The 17,880-nt window shown below is 36.4% G+C and overlaps 1 protein-coding gene across 1 annotated transcript in view; it reads left to right on the forward strand.

The window, feature by feature from the left end:
• The window catches only part of ROBO2 (roundabout guidance receptor 2), a 700,057-nt gene that overhangs the window by 481,217 nt on the left and 200,960 nt on the right, over positions 1-17,880 (forward strand). Inside the window, exons 3-5 of the mRNA XM_027773853.1 lie at positions 2,215-2,372; positions 6,879-6,999; positions 16,593-16,731. Coding sequence (XP_027629654.1) covers positions 2,215-2,372; positions 6,879-6,999; positions 16,593-16,731 — 418 coding nt within the window. The remainder of the gene's footprint in view (positions 1-2,214; positions 2,373-6,878; positions 7,000-16,592; positions 16,732-17,880) is intronic.

Here is a 17,880-nt window from a genome sequence, read left to right on the forward strand (position 1 = left end):
TCTTTCCCATTGCTTGCATGAATGTCACATTAAGTGTACACATCTTCAGCCCATTCAGGAGCAAAACTTCTGCATATAAATCACACCTTTCTTGCCAGTTAAACAAGGGGACCAAAAATGTGCAGTTCACAGTGTTAAAATGGAACACATTTCCCCGGCAGTGAAAGCAGTAAGTTAATCAGTTTATAAGCTGAGAGTGAGCAATTTATGCTGAATTCTTCCTTACTGCTCTTTCAATAGGAAGCACGGTTCTCTAATCTCCTAAAGGGCCATGACTTCATTAAGATGGAAAACTGTTAAAGGACGTGTAGCGAGAGACAAGAAAAGTCCTACAAGCCACTCAGTTGTCTCTCTGGAGCTATGGTCAGTGCAGGGATTTTTATTTATTTAGAGAATGACAATTAACCTATAGACTTGTCACAGCAAAGAGCGGAGTGCTGAAGTGGGTCTCATTACAGGAGATGGAAGGCAGTTGGTTTGACCGAATCCATTTGCAGCAGAAGATTTACATAACAGGCTAGCACAAGCTGCCTAATGTTGATTTCAAACAGCTTGACATAGATATGTGTGAGTGTGAGTGCGTGAGTGTGTGTGTATGCACACTGATTTGTTTTACTCCTGGTAGTTTGAATCAAGCTTGTCAGTAGTGGAATGTCAAAGGATAGGAAGAGGGGAGGCAGTTAGAAAAAGCTGAAACAGTTTTAGTATACGATGCCTTAGTTGGTCTCAACTATTTTTGCATGTTTATCTTACAATAGACATAGCTCTGATTTAGCAAACACATCTCAGAAACTTTCTGCTATCTGATAGGGCCATGTCACTTCTCTACACGGTTCATCCTGCTAGCTCCACAAAAACACAGGCAGATAGATAGGTGACATGTGGAGAGCCAGGCATGCCAGATTTTCAGTGGTTACAGTGAGGTCCAACCTGCTGTTCTCCTTAATGAAAGGGGGAAATTCAGACTGGTCAAACTGCTATAAGGGATATCTCTGCTCTGAATGTCACGCTACCCAGATGTCACTCGGCAGGTGGAGATGCAGAGAGAATGGGAATGTAGCCCTCTGTATGCGGGTGCTAGAGCGTTGCAAGGATGAACAATGTGAGTTGATCTTCTGAAGTGTAATGAAAACAGTGTGGGTCTTGTCCATGTTCATGTAATGGGCAAGTACTTTCTCTGAGTTCCAATCCCTCCTCCCTTCACAGAGAGACATCAATACATGCATACAAACCCATGCACATTACTTGCTTCAAATTTTAATGCAAGTTCAACATTTCTTTTAGTGCATTTATGTGCACATATGCCTACATGCTTTTACTTGATCAAAAACAGAATCTTATTACATGAAGTTTTGACCTTGCTTTATAAGTTAAAATGCGATTAATTCTCAAAATTACATTATGGAGAGTTCTCATCTATTTTCCTTGCACTTATTTCATTTTTTAGATCAGATTTTTGAGCAAAGATGAATGATTATATAGTCAGTCATCCCTGTTGATGAATATTTAGTTTGGCTTGATAATATATTAGGATGGGCATGGCTATCCAGAAAATTGTTTTTGAAGAATTATTTATTTATTTTTATTTATTATTACTATTTTTTAAAATATGCCACAGGGCACATGCACTCATCAGAGAGACAGAGACAGAGAGAAAGCAAGCCGCAGGTCTGAGACTTGCATTGTAGTTGGCCACGTGAGAGTTCAGTGCCTTAACCACCATGCCACCCATAGGCCCCCAGGGAATTTATAAGACAGAGTTTTGCTATAGGGTGCATGCACTAATGGGGGAGACAGAGAGACAGAGGGGTAGAAAGTAAGAAATCACTCTCCAAGGAAGATGACCATGCCACAATCTCTACACTATGACTCACTGTTCATCCTCACAATGCACTAGCATTCACATACAGAGGGCTACATTCCCATTCTCTCTGCATCCCCTCATGCCGAGCAACATCTGGGTAGCATGACAGAATCCCTCCATTCTCCTCCCAGGATTTTGGGCATGCATGCATACATGCCCAGTGTGAGTTTTAAGCCACCCAATCAGGACTCAAACTACAGTCAACTACATGAGAGTCCACCAATATAACCATTACACCAAGGCAATTTTTACTATAGAATAAAAGGAACATGACTCAAAGTTATCTTTTGCAAAAGAAAGTCAAAGTTATTGTCATTTAATTTTCTTTTATTATAATTATTTTTCTCCAGTGTTACGTGATGACTTCCGGCAAAACCCTACAGATGTTATAGTAGCGGCTGGAGAGCCTGCAATCCTGGAGTGCCAGCCACCCCGGGGACACCCAGAACCCACCATCTATTGGAAAAAGGACAAAGTCCGAATTGATGACAAAGAAGAAAGAATAAGTGTGAGTTCAATTAAAACAAGAGCTTTGATTAAATTTCAAGTCTTAAAACAGTTGTATTTTATGTATTTTTAATGAACTTATATTTGAATGCTAATTAGTATTTACACTGTCTTGAACTAAAAACAAAAACTTTGAGATGAGGCTTGAAAGAGAAAAATTATGCAAATCAAGGGTACATGATATATTAGTGATTGCGCTGAGCATAACTTGTAAGCCTATCTTTGCAGTACATTATTGATATTTTAGTCTTTTAAAAATCTCCAACATTTTCTGTTGATTATATCCTACATGGGTGTTAAAGTGTAAGAGCCATAAACCCTATTATAACTACAACACCTCATGTTGCAGGATTTCATAATTACAAGAAAAAAGGTGATGGATAGCTCAAAAACTTGTTCTTCTTTTTTCAATTAATTTACCACAGTAAAATTTTATGTATTATTAAAATAAGGTGAAATTTAATATATATGAAATAAAATACATATAAATATAATAAAATATATATGAAATACAATGCCTGGTTGATTCTGCAGTTTAGCTCATGTAGAAAAAATTCTGTGCGTCAAACACCATTGATGATCATGTTCATCAGTTGGTGAAGATTTAAAATTAAACTCCCAGAAGCTGCTTATAAAGGCAGAGCAGAAGAATGCTATGAGGTCCACTGGGGGCATGGTTGTTAAGGTGTTTATGTCCTACTTGGCCAACAACAAGGTTAGAGGAATGGACCCTGGGCCTTGAAAAACATAAGGTACACATATATGTGTACCCCAGGTCTCCAGATGAGAATGGGAGAGAAGGGATTGCTGTGTAGACATCCCCACACAGGGGGCTGTTTTCTACTTTCCCTCTCTCTCTGTGTTTCTGTCTCTCTGGTGAGTATATGCACTCTATAACAACAAAAAAAGGATAGTGTGTAATCACTTAATTTTTTCAGAGGGCCAGCTCAATATTTGTGGTGAAGTTTGTAAATGAGAACATACACACACACATACACACACACAACATACATGTACGTGTTGTGTGTGTGTGTATATATATTTACTCATATATGTGTTGTGTAAGTGCATATATACATATATTTAGATTTTTTTCCTATAGGGCATGTGCACTTGCCAGAATGACAGAAGGCAAGAAATAAACCTCTCCCTCATGCAACAATCCCTTCTCTTTCATTCTCCTCTTGGGACTTTGGGCACACACTCATATGTACCCAATGTGAGTTTCAAGCTTCCGCATCCAGGACCTGAACTGTAGTCAGCCATGTGGCAGTACGGCGACATAATCATTACACGACCTGCTGGTCCCAAGACAGTGAGTATTTTTAAAAATTTTTATTTAGGAACATTTTTGCTATAAGGTACATGCACTCACCAGAGAGACAGAGAGAGTTATGTCCCACTTGGCCAACAACAAGATTGAGTATGTTTTAAGATAATGTCTCATTAGATTGAATAAACCATTTCAATCAAAAGCTGTTATGTACCTATTATCTTAAATACATATATTTGGGACCAGCAGTTAGCATAATGGATATGTCACTGGACTCCCATGTAGTCAACCGCAGTTTGAGTCCTGGATCCAGTGTCTTATACTTACACCAGGCACGTGTGTGTGCGTGCCCAAGATCCCAATAGGAGAATGGAGGAGAAGGGATTGTGGCGTGGCCATCCCCTGTGAGGGGCGATTTCTCGCTTTCTGTTTCTTTGTCTCTCTCTGTCTTTCTGGCGATTGCATGTGACCTATAGCAAAAACCTCTCCAAATAAATAAAAATAAATAAATAAACAAACAAACAAACAAACAAATAAATAAATAATATATTCATTATAAAAGAAGATTTTTTTATTCACATGTGTAACATAACATAGAATTGGATAGTCTATGTAAAATATCACAATATATATTAACTTTTCTGTAGCTTAACTGTTAAAATTGTGAGGATCTACGTTCCCAGAGAGAATACGGTGTTCAGTAATCTGTGACTGCCTATCAAATACATAAAAATGTCCTTTTTGGTATGCAGTCAAGTCAGTGTTTGAAGATTTTAGTTCATGTTTCTAGCATTTAGCTTTGGATTTGCAATAAACCACTCCTAAAGTCACCCCACTGCGTCTTATAATAGCCGCTTATTTAGAATCTGATTCTGTGGGTAATCTGATTCTTCTGCTATAAACCAACTTGGCTCATTTCTGCTAGACTTTGTCATCCTCCCATAACCCGTTAAAGTTGTGCGGGCAGCTGGATGCTCTAGAGTGACCTAATTCAGATATCTAGCAATAAACTGACTCCTCGCTGGCCATCTCGATCATTAAAGGCTCCTTCTCGGGGCCTCTAATTTTGTAACAGGATAGCTCAGGCTGGCTCCCAGAGTGGTGGATCTCAAGATTCCAAGGTTAGAAGGAGATGGCAAAGTTCAATATGCAAATGCATTTCTTTTCATAAAATATTTCTTTAAATTCATGGATTAAATCAAATTAGACAAAGGAACTTTTAAGTTTGTGGAAAAATAGAATTAAATTGTAAGTTTAATTTTGTGCAAATTTTTTTGAATGCCTAGTTTTTCCCTAATGCACATTTTTCACAATCTTCTTGAAGACCACCTGCATAGGCAAGTTCATCTTTTTTTTTTTTGGAGAGGTTTTTTTGCTATAGTGTGCATGAGCTCACCAGACAGAGAAACAGAGAGGTAGAAAGTGAGAAATCACCCCCTAGGGGGGATGGCCACACCACAATCCCTTTTCCTCCATTTTCCTCTTGGGATCTTGGGCACGCACACACATGCACCAGGTGTGAGTTTAATCCCCTGGGTCTGGAACACGAACCACGGTCGACTACATGGGAGTCCAGCAACATAGCCACTATGCTAACTGCTTGTTCCTAGGCAAGTTCATCTTTAAGAGGAGGAGAAATGGATTCCATTTTCGTAAGCTTCTATTACATGCTACTGGACATAATCGAGAATAGGTTGTTGGTTATTTTCTTTCCATGTAAAAAAAGTTGAAAACCTCTTTCTGACAGCATGGCACAATGGTTATGTCACTGGATTCCTACGGAGTCGATAGTCCGAGTACTAGTCTGGAAGGCTTCAAACTCAGGCCAGGTGTGTGTACAAGCACACCCAAAATCCCAGGAGGAGACTGGAGGAGAAGGGGCTGCTGCATAGCCATTCTCCCTCTCCCCCAGGGAGGTGGAGTGATTTCTCTCTTTCTGTCTCTCTAGCAAGCACACATATCCTATAGCAAAATCTCTCTTAAAAAAAAAAAAAGAAATTTCTTTTTATGACATGGTAAGATTTAGAACTTGAAACATCAATGAAGAAAACAAACTTGCATGGATTGTGTTTGCCTATGAAACTAAAACAATAAATAAATAATGAAGGAAACCAGTACATATTTGTATCTCTTTAAGAGCAATTAATCACTGTTAATGTTAAGATTGCTGAATCAGATAAATTTAAAAATACTGGAAAAGAAGCTTTGAATGATGATACACTTATCAAATGCCTACCTCTGCTTTAATGTCCTCTTTAATAAATGGACATTTTAATATTATTTTATCTATTCAAGTCAATAAATGATTCTTGTTTAAGAAATATTTAGGGAGGAAACCAGCAGTTAGCGTAATGGCTGTCACTGGACTCCCACATAGTCGACCGCGGTTTGTGTCCCGGACCCGGTGGCTTAAAACTCACGCCGGGCACATGTGCATGCGTGCCCAAGATCCCGAGAGGAGAATGAAGGAGATGGGATTGCGGCGTGACCATCCCCCCGGGGGGTGATTTCTCGCTTTCTGTCTCTAATGTCTCTCTCTGTCTGTCTGGTGCACGCACCCTATAGAGAAAAATCTCTCTGAAAAATAAAAATAAAAAAGAAATATATAGGGAGTACCTATTACATGCCAATTTGTACCAACTTATACTCATCATTTTATAAATTTTATTTTTTATTCAACCTGCTTTCACACCAAATTTTCCTCTCAAATACAATTAAGATGAAACAAGGATGATTAATATTAACGATTGAAATGTAAACTTTGGGAAGGCAAAGATTTTTACTATTTAGTTTATTTTTGTCTCTCTAGTGCTAGAATACTTCCTAGCTCATACAGGCCTCAATAAATACTTCTTGAATTAGTCTAAGTCAGCTGAGTTTCATTATATTATCCAGAGCAAATATTTAATATTCCTTTTGATAACAAACAGCAATCACATTACATTCAGCGAAGTCAGTGTGAGAACGAACCACTATATTTAGTGGAAACAGTTGTCAGACTCAAAATAGGATCACACAAGAGAAGTCTTACCCTAGAAAGAAAATATGGAGACTTACATTGAGGGAGTGTTTAAGGAAAGAAAGCACAAACTAATGGGAAAAGTTAGTGTGTCATTCGGCTAATTTCATTGGGAAAGAAAATGTGTTTAAACACTCAAAATTATTTATTAATGACCTTTCCTTTCCTTTTTCTTTTTCATTTCTTTTTTTGGGGGGCATGGATAATTCTAACAGATCCGTGGTGGAAAACTGATGATCTCCAACACCAGGAAAAGTGACGCGGGGATGTATACTTGTGTTGGCACCAACATGGTGGGAGAAAGAGACAGCGATCCAGCAGAGCTGACTGTCTTTGGTAAAACTCTTTTTCAAAATACAAATTGTTACTTATCATTTCTTTTCCCATACTGTGGCATATTTTTATTAACATTGAGGCCAAGCAGTATATTATAGAATCACCTTGTTTTCTGTTTTTCTCATGACATCTTTGATGGAAAGACAATTTTTGAAACATCAACTCACCTACTTTATTTGTGCATTTATGGGATTTTGCCTTTCATAAAATGTAAAAAAAAAAAAATGCTTTCCCAAAGTCTATTTGAGAAATTACGTCTGTGGAGTTTATCACTCATTCCACTATGATTCATTTATTATGTATATATATTATGTGCATGGTGCGAGGTAAGGTTTTAAAAATTCAAGACTGAAGTGCCAAAACACCTGTTTTATGCTTCTTAACATTTCAAATTGAGGTATTTATAGTTTTAGTTTATGATTTAAAAAAAAAATCTGTGAATCTATTCACACTTACATATAAAATCTAATTTAGGAAAAAAAGGCCTATAAATAGAAGTATTTTGTATATTTCTGTTTCTCCAACTTTAAGAATCAAGGAACTCTAGATGGAGTGATGTGAAGAATAGGTTTGAAAACTAGTTCTATCTGTATCACAGAAATAGCAGAGAAAGTATCAGGAAAAAGAAAATTTGGGGTAAAGTGACCAATTAAACAATAAACCAAGTACTACAGGACAACTCTTGAGAACTGAAAGAGAAATAAAATATCAGAAAATCAGAGAGAATAGAGATCTTAAAGATAATGGACAATGCGGTATTTCTTTAGAATACTTTTAAGTCCCATTCAAGTTTGTATAACAAAATTTCATATCTATAAACACACACATGCACACACAATGTGTACAGACATGTGTACCAATACGTGTATACATACATATGTGTTTGATATATATGTCATAAATATGTGTGTATGTATATATATATATATTATATATATATGAAGAGAGAGAGAATGTGTGCTTAAAAAGTTCATGGAAAATGTGTATTTAAAAAAAATTTTAAAAATCTTTTGGTCCTAGAATAAACTTGTATTTTAATTCTATCTTTCCACAAATTTCTTGAAATCCTCTCATACTTGAGTATGTGTACATATATGTGTGTATTAATAAGAGTTTTCTTTTGTTGATATCCTTATTTTAATTCTAAGTACAAGAAAGTCTTCTAATTTTTATTAATAGTTTCTCTGCTTTATATAATATTGTACATATTTGTGGGTACTAGGTGGTTTTCAAAAAATATGTACAATATGACTTGATTTAATTAGGGACAAAATATATTCACCATCTCCAATATTTATCATTACATTATATTGAGCACATTGAAATGCATGCTTTAATTTGAAATATATATTGAATTATCACCTGGTTTCTTTATTATACTAGAGTATTCAATAACCGATTCTATCATCTACATGCTCTTGTATTTGTTAACCAAATTCTGTTCCTCATCCCCACCACTTTCCTCTCCATTTTCCACTTTCAGATGTTCACCATTATACTCTCTCCTTCTATGCAGTAGAGTTTTTCAGCTTTCACTAGAGATCATTGTAATTTTAAAGTTGCTTTTCTGTGCCAGTATAGTAATCTTCTGGTTCTGTGTGTGATCTAATATCCCTAATTCAAGTCATTACTCCAAGACATACCCCAGCATGACATCCAAGTTCTGCATACGGCCTTAAAGAAAATTCTACTGCAATTTGGGAGCTGCCTTCCCATGGCATAATGGGAAGCCCACAATGGAAAGAGCCATATGATGATTTACATCAAATTTCAAGAGTTCAGTTTGTGCTTTTTGAATATGCACCAGAGCACCGGCCTCTTTTTTCAATCACTCTGAGTACCAAGCAATCTCTGGTAATATTCCCTATGGATACTAAGCAGCTTGAATTCTCAAATAACAAAGCCAGCAGAAATCTCATAATTCATTAAATGAATTGAATAGTAAAAATAAAACTGTTTCAAAATATGCATGTAAATATCTGTCCTGCAGAGCTCAGACAAGTATCAGTTTGCCCTTAATTTCCATGTAGTCATCGCTAAGAGTCTCAAAATACACTCCACTTTGTAATGAGTAAAATACACTTTATCCTGCTAAGATATGAAATTAGTGGTCACTAAACATTAGCATTAAAAGCCCACAAGTACAGCTTTTCTATTTAAAGAAACACTCATTGAATATCTGTCCTGCAGAGCTCAGACAAGTATCAGTTTGCCCTTAATTTCCATGTAGTCATCGCTAAGAGTCTCAAAATACACTCCACTTTGTAATGAGTAAAATACACTTTATCCTGCTAAGATATGAAATTAGTGGTCACTAAACATTAGCATTAAAAGCCCACAAGTACAGCTTTTCTATTTAAAGACACACTCATTGCTGGTTTTTTTTTTTTTTTTTTTTGTTACTACCACAAGCTTTGGAATAGAAACACTGCATTACAGAAGTATAGACTGCCTTCAGAGTGAAACAGAAAAGATTAATGTCATTACCAAGGCAGTTAAACTCACCAATAATGTGACTATGCTTTAAAATATTTACCCTTCTTTCCAAAAAAAATTTCCCTAAAAACATGATGAAAACTACAGGAGATCCCTAAATACGGCAAGAGTTATGGGGAACTTCTAAATTATTTTGAAAATAGCTATCAAGCAAGAGACCGAATTTGTCTAGAGGCAATTTGTCTACAAGAATTGATTTAGGAAGCCGAAAGTCATTTATCTGATGGTATAAACCAGTCAGAATTGACCTGAGGAGTGATAAGTACAATATTAAGTTGAGGAGAAAACTAAAATTCCATTATTGAAAAGAAAACAACACTAAAATCCAGAAGAAAAACAGAAAAGAAAATGGTCTAAACCAAGAATGTGGTCAATACTGAATGAGAGACTTTCTATATACCTTGATTCCCTGCAGTCAGGGACCAGAAAATAAATAATGTGCTATTTATGGTGAGGCTTTTTGTTTCATTTTGATGCTCTCAAATCTAATATGAATTTTCTAATAAACTTCTTTATATTTTCTCATTGTTAGGTATTATCATTTCTGACCTAATGTTTACATAAGTAAAGCTGATTGACTGTGTTTCTCCCTCTACCTTCTCAAGTTTATTTTCACGCTGCAGCAATTTTACTTTAAAAAAAGTAGCCACTATACCTCTCATTTGCTATAGGCTTTTAAGTGTCCTTTTCAACTAAATCTTTATTTATAGAAAATATAACTGATGGTATTTCATTATTCTAAAAATATAATTCAATTAGACACAGGAAATCCATGAAAAAGAATGAAAGATTAGTTTCCAATACAATAGTCATCTGTTTTCTGAAACTTATTGCTATGAAAAGAAATCATTTTTTCAATCTTCAAGTATTTTGATTTTCAACCCACTGGGTTCAGGATTTAAACCATGGTCAGCCATGCAGGAGTTCAGCATCTTAACCCCCTACTCTACCTGCTGTTCCCTCTGACTTTCTAATTTAGTAGACACTTCCTAATTTAGTAGTCTGACAGATTTTACTGGCTGGGTATAGCCAAGATGAGATTTTAAAACAATGGATAGTTCTAGTATCTTTGGTCTTAGATTTCAAGAACTCTACTCATGTAATTATTGCTACAATGTTATTTTTATAATGTTAAGCACAGTTTATTTTTAAATTGTTAAGGTCATTCTGGAAGTCACTGACAGGGCATAGCCACTGATTAAAGGCATTTTCAATGACTGCATAGAGTTAAAAAGAAAACTTTGTTCACGGGCACTTATTTTCCTTCATTGTAGCACATAACTAGGAAACTTAAGAGATATTATGCCACCACTTTTCAGATTTATGGTATTTTGTGTTACATTGAACATTTTTTTCTGAATATTATTAATATAACTATGATAAGACTTGGCATTTGATTTTATTATAACTGCATAAAAAATTGTATTTTCTAAAATGCCAACTTGAAATTAAATTGCCGGGACTACCCAAGATCTGCATTTTACAGACTAACACAGGCAAACAACACAACTGTCTCAGGAGAGATTAACCTTGTAAGCAAGTTATGCAGGTGATTCAAATCCAGTTAATCTCACGTAAAAAAATGTTAATTGCATTGGCAAAGACATTACCTCTGATCACTCCATAGTTATATAATTATGGATCAGCCCATTTGGGGAACTCTAATCTAATTGTTAAGCAGTCAGCAAACAGCCCTAGAGATTTCTCCCCTTGTTTTTTTTAATATGTGGTCAGACATAAGGTGATAACATGAAAAAATATCATTGACCTTATTTTGACATGCCTCGAAATTAAGTTTGCTTGTTACTCAATGGTTCAAGATTTTCATACATATTTATTTTAATTGAGCTTCATGGGTACAAACTCTGTGGGATATTAATGGCTATTGAGTGTGATTACTTATCAACTTGCTGGATGGTTCTATCACCAACTTACTTTCTAATCTTTTTAACTTTCCATTTCTTAGTAGATGATTACAGACAAAAAAGGAGACCCAAGACTCTTCTTTGTAATCTTTGTAATTTGTGTCTGAAAGAGGCTTGATTTGAACCTGCCTTAAGATAACAGTAACCAAAGCATTTGAAAATACATCTTCAGCCTGTACAACTTCTTATCCTTAACTCTCAGATTTTCTGGAAATAAAGTATGGTAACAAATGTGGAAAACAATTTCTTTTACATTATATGGGCCAGCTGGTGGCATGGTGGCTAAAGCAGCAAAATCCCACATGGCTGACTGCATGGTTCAAATTCCAGACCAGGTAGTTTTAAAAAAACGCACCAGGTGCATGTATGTGTGCAGGCTCAAAATCGTAAGAGGAGAATGGAGGAGAAGGAATTGTAATGTGGTCATCCTGCCAGAGTGTTTTCTCACTTTCCCTCCTTCTCTGGCTCTCTCAGAAAATGCTTGTGCCCTACACCAAAAACCAAACCAAACAAAACAAACTTAAGTTTAAGTAAGTGTTGGGCAAACTTACAGACTTTTTGAAAGATTTTAAATGAGAGCAAGTGATAGAGGGAGAGAGAGTAAGAGTGAGTGTGAGAGGAGAAAAGAGAGAGCAGAGGAGGGAGAGAAAGAGAAAGAGGGAGAGAAGAGGTTGGCACTTTCCTGGCAGGTTCTCTCTGCAGCAAACCTCTGCTCCTACCTCTCAGTCATCCAAGACCACACTTCATACCATTGCACCCGTTCTGTTCAGGCTGGTCTGGTATCTGAACCCAGACCTCCCATGCAGCTGCAGCTTCACACCTCTGTGTGGTATAATTTTTTAACATACTGTTTTCAGTAGGCACTTCTGATAATTGCAAAGTAGAAAACAAGTTTAGTATTATTAACAGAATAAAATTGGAATAATGAGTGCAATGAAAGATAATTACTGAAAAGAGAGCTATAGAAATTTTCAGAATAATACATTAAAATTTGTGACCAAACTCCAATATGTTAGTAAACTCTAATATTATTTTGCTAGACAACACAACCCAAGAACTGAAGTATAAAACTCAATATGTCATGTATATTCAAGTGACTCATCTCAGTTATTCCTTACATCTTACTTTTTTTATCATTGGAATTTCATTTTCTACCCTGCGGCAGTACGAGACATCCAGAAATGGAATACCCCGGCCTCTCCTGTGGTTGCACAGTTGCTAAGCACCTGGACTCCTCTTGAGGGCAGAAGGGAAGGGAAAAGGTTCATTTTGGAGTTTTGCATCCCCGCCTAGTTCTTTAGAACAGCTGCAGAGAAATTTATGTCTTGTTTCTTTATGAAAAGATGAATCAGGTATTTCCCCATACCTCCATATAAAACAATGGGTCTTCAAACATGTATTATAATCAAAACATCCTTAAGGATTCTGGTTGTGTTTCCTGAAGAAAGGGACAGCATAGTTGTAACTAAAAATAAAACAAAAGCAAAAATAGTACATATTTAATGTAAAGTTTTCCCTTCAGATGAATTGTACATTCCACTCTTGTGGCTGGTAGCATGTTAAGGGAAATACACAAATCTTTGCCTAAAAAAATCTACTTATGTATTTTTTGGCTTAATTACCAGAGGGTGCATGCAATTCCAGATAAATAGAGAGCAAGGGAGGGAGTGGGAGAAAACTCCCCTTTGATGGTGCATGTTCAAGGTGCAATACCTTCTCCATTTCTCAGTTTTGTCAGGATTGAGGGCATGCACATACATTGCCTGATTTGTTGTTGTTGTTTACTTTTAGAGAAATTTTTGCTATAGGGCATGTGCATACACTGGAGAGACAGAGAGACAGAAAGTGAGAAATCACCATTCCCTCCCAGGGCGGTTGGCCAAACCACAATCCCTTCTCCATTCTCCTCTCAGGACTTTGGGCATGCAGGCACATTCACTCATTACATGCATTAAGTTGCTGGGTCCAGGACTTGAAGTGCAGGTGACAACACAGAAGCCCAGAGATGTAACCACATGGTTCTGTGCAACCATGACGCTGGTCCTACCTGACGTGTTTCTAGTGCCACCAGCTCCCCTAATCACCAGACCACAGGGTTGGCCCTACATATGTATTTTAATGAAGAAGCCTCTTATACAGTTTTATAATTTATTCTATTCTCAGCATAAGAACATAAAAACTTTTCATATTAATAGGTAGATAACTTGAGTATTCTCCTGTCTTAGTAGATTTTGATGTATGAATTTGCCCTAATTTACTCTAAAATTCAGCTTTTTCTACTTGTGCCAACATTGCTGCAATGATCCTATATATTATTAACTTCTGTTGTAATTATCAAAGATCAATGTTACTGTCCTATATCATTATGTATTGCAGAATTTCTTCAGGTAATGGTATTTCGGTTCTTCCATACTCACATATTTTTTAATCTTGCTAATTCCTGGTATGGGCATACCTGCCTAGTTCTTGATTTCAAGAGGCATATGTATAGTATCTTACTTTTTAAAGTAGTTTTGGCATTTGATATCTGACTCTATATCCTCATCATGTCAAAGAAGTTTCTTTTGATTACTGTTTTGTTGAGAATTTTTAAACCCAAGAGCTGTAACCACAGTATGATATTATTTCTCTTTTCTCTCTTTCTAGTATGTGTATAGGTAACTTCCTTTATCTTATTACTTCAGAATTCATTTGATTCCCAGTAACAAAAACATACATGACTAACAGTGGTTCTTTTTCTCCTGTCTGCCATTTCTTCAGTGAAAGGACCTCACACTCATCTCCGCCACACACACGTTCTTTACAACACTGGGACAGTTTACTTGCCAATGTGTTCCAATTTGCTAAATGAAAGTTGAGAATTTATCTAGTCTTTTCTTTTTTTTCACCTTTGGATCCAATTGACTCCTCAGATTTGATCTTTTTAGTCTGTTCCATTTTTCGTATCTTCGGAATCACTGTGTCATTTTAAGCTGAAATAATTTCTTCCAATAACCCTCTGACCTAACTCAGTGCTTCATGTTTCAAAATCATCTTTCACACATCTGCCAACACAATCATTTTCATATGCTTAATAAAAATGTTGCTCTCTTACTTAAAAATTCTTCGGCAGCTCTCCATCACCCTCAGGGAAACACTCACATTCATCGGTGTGGCGTGCAGGCCCTGCATAGTCTGGCTCCTCACTCTCTGGCCTGCTTCATCTCCCACAGATTTCCTGATGAAACCAAGCAATTGGCTCTCCACCAGCAGCCATGCGTGACACCTGGCATAGGAGAGGCTGTACTAACACGTGCTGAATAAATGAGTGGATAAGGGAGAGACCTCTCCAGCCCATTGACTCATCAGCCAGGTTGTAGTACAATACACCCATTAGAGTAAGAGAGGGCAGGAAGGGTCTCTTCCTGATGAATAATCTTTCATTCTCAAGTGATATCCACATGGTTTAACCCTTTTTAACATTGGGTTAATGCAACTTTTAGATGAACTGGATGAATAGCCCAGTATGATATAGTGCACAAAAAAAAGTCAATCCTGCTTCCTGTGCTAATGACCCATTTCACTATGTATAAACATTTGGAACACTCGCAGAGACATAGTAATCCTATTGCCTGTTTGCTGCCAGATATGATAGCTCAGTATCAGCTATGTCACTCCTGAAATTGCTGTTTTGAACTCATAGGGACCAGAAACTAAAAAGATAATAGTAAGTCATTTTATTCAACATGTAGACTTGTTCTGTTTTCTGTAGGTCCTAGTTTGCTGCTAATTAATTTTGCCTGACTTTAATTTTCAAATGCAACCATGTTTTTCTCAGGCAGCTTGGTGTTTTGAAGACAATTTTTTATCTCTACACTCAAATTGTCTTTGGAGAGATAACACTTATCTTCCTTCTGCATGTCAGTAAACACTGGCTATAGTGAAAATATTTCTCTTGCAACTTACACATTTGTTTTATAAATGTGGGTCATGATTTAGTCAACAAAATCATATTTTCTCCTATTGTATACTCTTAGCAAACATTTGATGTGATTTACATCCTTTCAAATTCCCTGCCTAATCTGTCAGGTTTTGTGCCACTATATTCAAAATTCTAAATTAGAAGGTTAGAAACGAAACTCTTACAGGGCTAAATATGGCCAGATGGCCAGCTAAATTGTGTCAGCTCCCTATGGATTTATTTTTCTTTTCCTGGACTTACTTCTCTTTCTACTTCAATAAGTAGCAATATCAGACTTGCCTATGATTTGGAGGTATATGTTAATAACATTTAAATGGTAATTCTCTCAGTGTCAGACCGTTACCCAAAGTGGAAGAAACCAAACAAGGAAGAATTCTTACGGGTAGGATTTGATTTTCCCTAGTTTTCTGTATAGGAGTGTGAGAATGCAAATTAATAGTGTCATGTACAGATTAACAAAAGGATAAAGAATGGAAACTCTAAAACAGAATACCAAAGAAAGAAAAAATATATGTAAAGATGAAGTAAAAATGGTAAATATCTTGACCCATTTAGAAGATCACTGATGAAAAACAGAAAATTATGAATGACTGTAAAGTTTGCAATAACTAATAATTACAATCTCTCTATTTAAGAACAAAAAAACAGGTAGGCAACTTTTCATAGACGAAGTGGAAATAGCCATGAATATGGTGGGTACTTGTCAAATAAAACCTTAAGTGGAAAATTTGGATAACACTTTTTTGTGTGTGAGAGCACAAGTTTTGGTTTGTTTTCTCAAGTATTCTCCATGGAATGTTAACTGTTTGCTTTATTTCTAAACGTTTTTAATGTATTAGTTTCAAACCTTCAGTTTACCTGCATTGAGCTGTGATAAAAGATTAAAGCAATTTTTTTAAACATTTCATTTCTGTAGAATTCAATGTTTTTTTTTTTTGTTTGTTTTTTGTTTTTTGTGGTAGGTTCCACCTGATTTGGCTCAGAAATTCATTGTATGGGCTAATGTACCAATCATAGATATTTCTGTATTCTATAATATTTTTTTTATTCAATTTATAAGGTCTTATCAAGACAGAGCTAAGATACAGAGTTAGGTACTTATGTATCCAAAATAAATGACATGTTCTTTAATCTTTGCTTTCCATAATTTACTTAAAACCTGCACATTATTTAATTTTATTTAATGTTTTCATTTTCTTTTTATTTTCAAGAACGACCAACATTTCTCAGGAGGCCAATTAACCAGGTAGTGCTGGAGGAAGAAGCTGTAGAATTCCGCTGTCAGGTCCAGGGAGATCCTCAACCAACCGTGAGATGGAAAAAGGATGATGCAGACTTGCCAAGAGGAAGGTAAGAATATCGTATGGATGGAAAATTGTTAAATTGTCAGTGAGTTACTAGATAAAGAAAAGATATCCACAATTCTATCACAAATATTTCTATAGCTAGATGGATTATTTTCATTTCTATGACTTTTACATATAAAAGCCATGCTTTTGCTGCTTCTACAGTAAAATCCTCCAAGCTTTTGCTGTCACCTTTTCAGTGAATATGCACATTAATGCCAATCCTACCCTCTATGTATTAGGCCTCAGATGCCAAGGGTTTCTGAAGTGCCTTCTGTCTCAGGATCCTAAGTGTGCTCCACTCTTCCAAAATCCTTGACCAGTCCTCCGCCTGCCCTTTCCACTGCCATTTTGTCCTGATTCTTCCTCTTCTCGCTAGATAACAGCTGCATTTCTTCACCACCTAACTCATCTTTAACAAAAGGCACTATGTGTCACTGGCTTAAGGTCAGAAGTGAAAGAAAAATCATGGAACATAAAACACTGAGAGGGCAGCAGCAGTTGACATCCCTACCCACATCTCATTCAGGGACCTCGTGTTGCTTTTTCCTGTGCCATTTCTTCATGGAGATGTTCTCCTCCATCTCATGACTATTCTTATGACAAAACTCTAACACATAACTTCTCAGCTCTCTACAGTATCCAAAAATGCTTGGTATCTTTTACAAAATAATTACAACTCTTTGTTGTCTAAATTTTGCTTTCAGAGACAAAGTACTCATACCAAATAATATGCTGCACGTGTAGACCAGAAGTAACTCTCTCTGTATATGTCGTCAGAGGAAATGTGTGCTCACTGGAGAGAGAGAAAGTACCTCCTCCCCAACGAAGGTGCAGCCATGGGCACACACTTGCACGCAAGCTTGTAGTGTTTCAAGTTGTCAGAGTCAGGATTTGAATTGCAGCTGGGGACATGGGATTTAGTTTCCTTAACCACTGAGCTACAGAGCTAGCCCATAGACACATAAGCAATTCTATCTTAAAAAAAAAAAAAAAAGGTTTTTTTCAATGGGGTTCATGAGCTTGCTGAAAGAGGTGAAGTGGGACAGATAAAGGGAAAGTGAGAATTGTGGAATGAGCTTGACATGATCATTATTTCTCCTTTCTCCTCTTAGGATTTTAGGCACACACACGCACACACACACGTGCCTGG

The sequence above is a fragment of the Tupaia chinensis genome, unplaced genomic scaffold (genome assembly GCF_000334495.1).
Source record: "Tupaia chinensis unplaced genomic scaffold, TupChi_1.0 Scaffold000382_1, whole genome shotgun sequence".
NCBI lineage: Eukaryota > Metazoa > Chordata > Mammalia > Scandentia > Tupaiidae > Tupaia > Tupaia belangeri.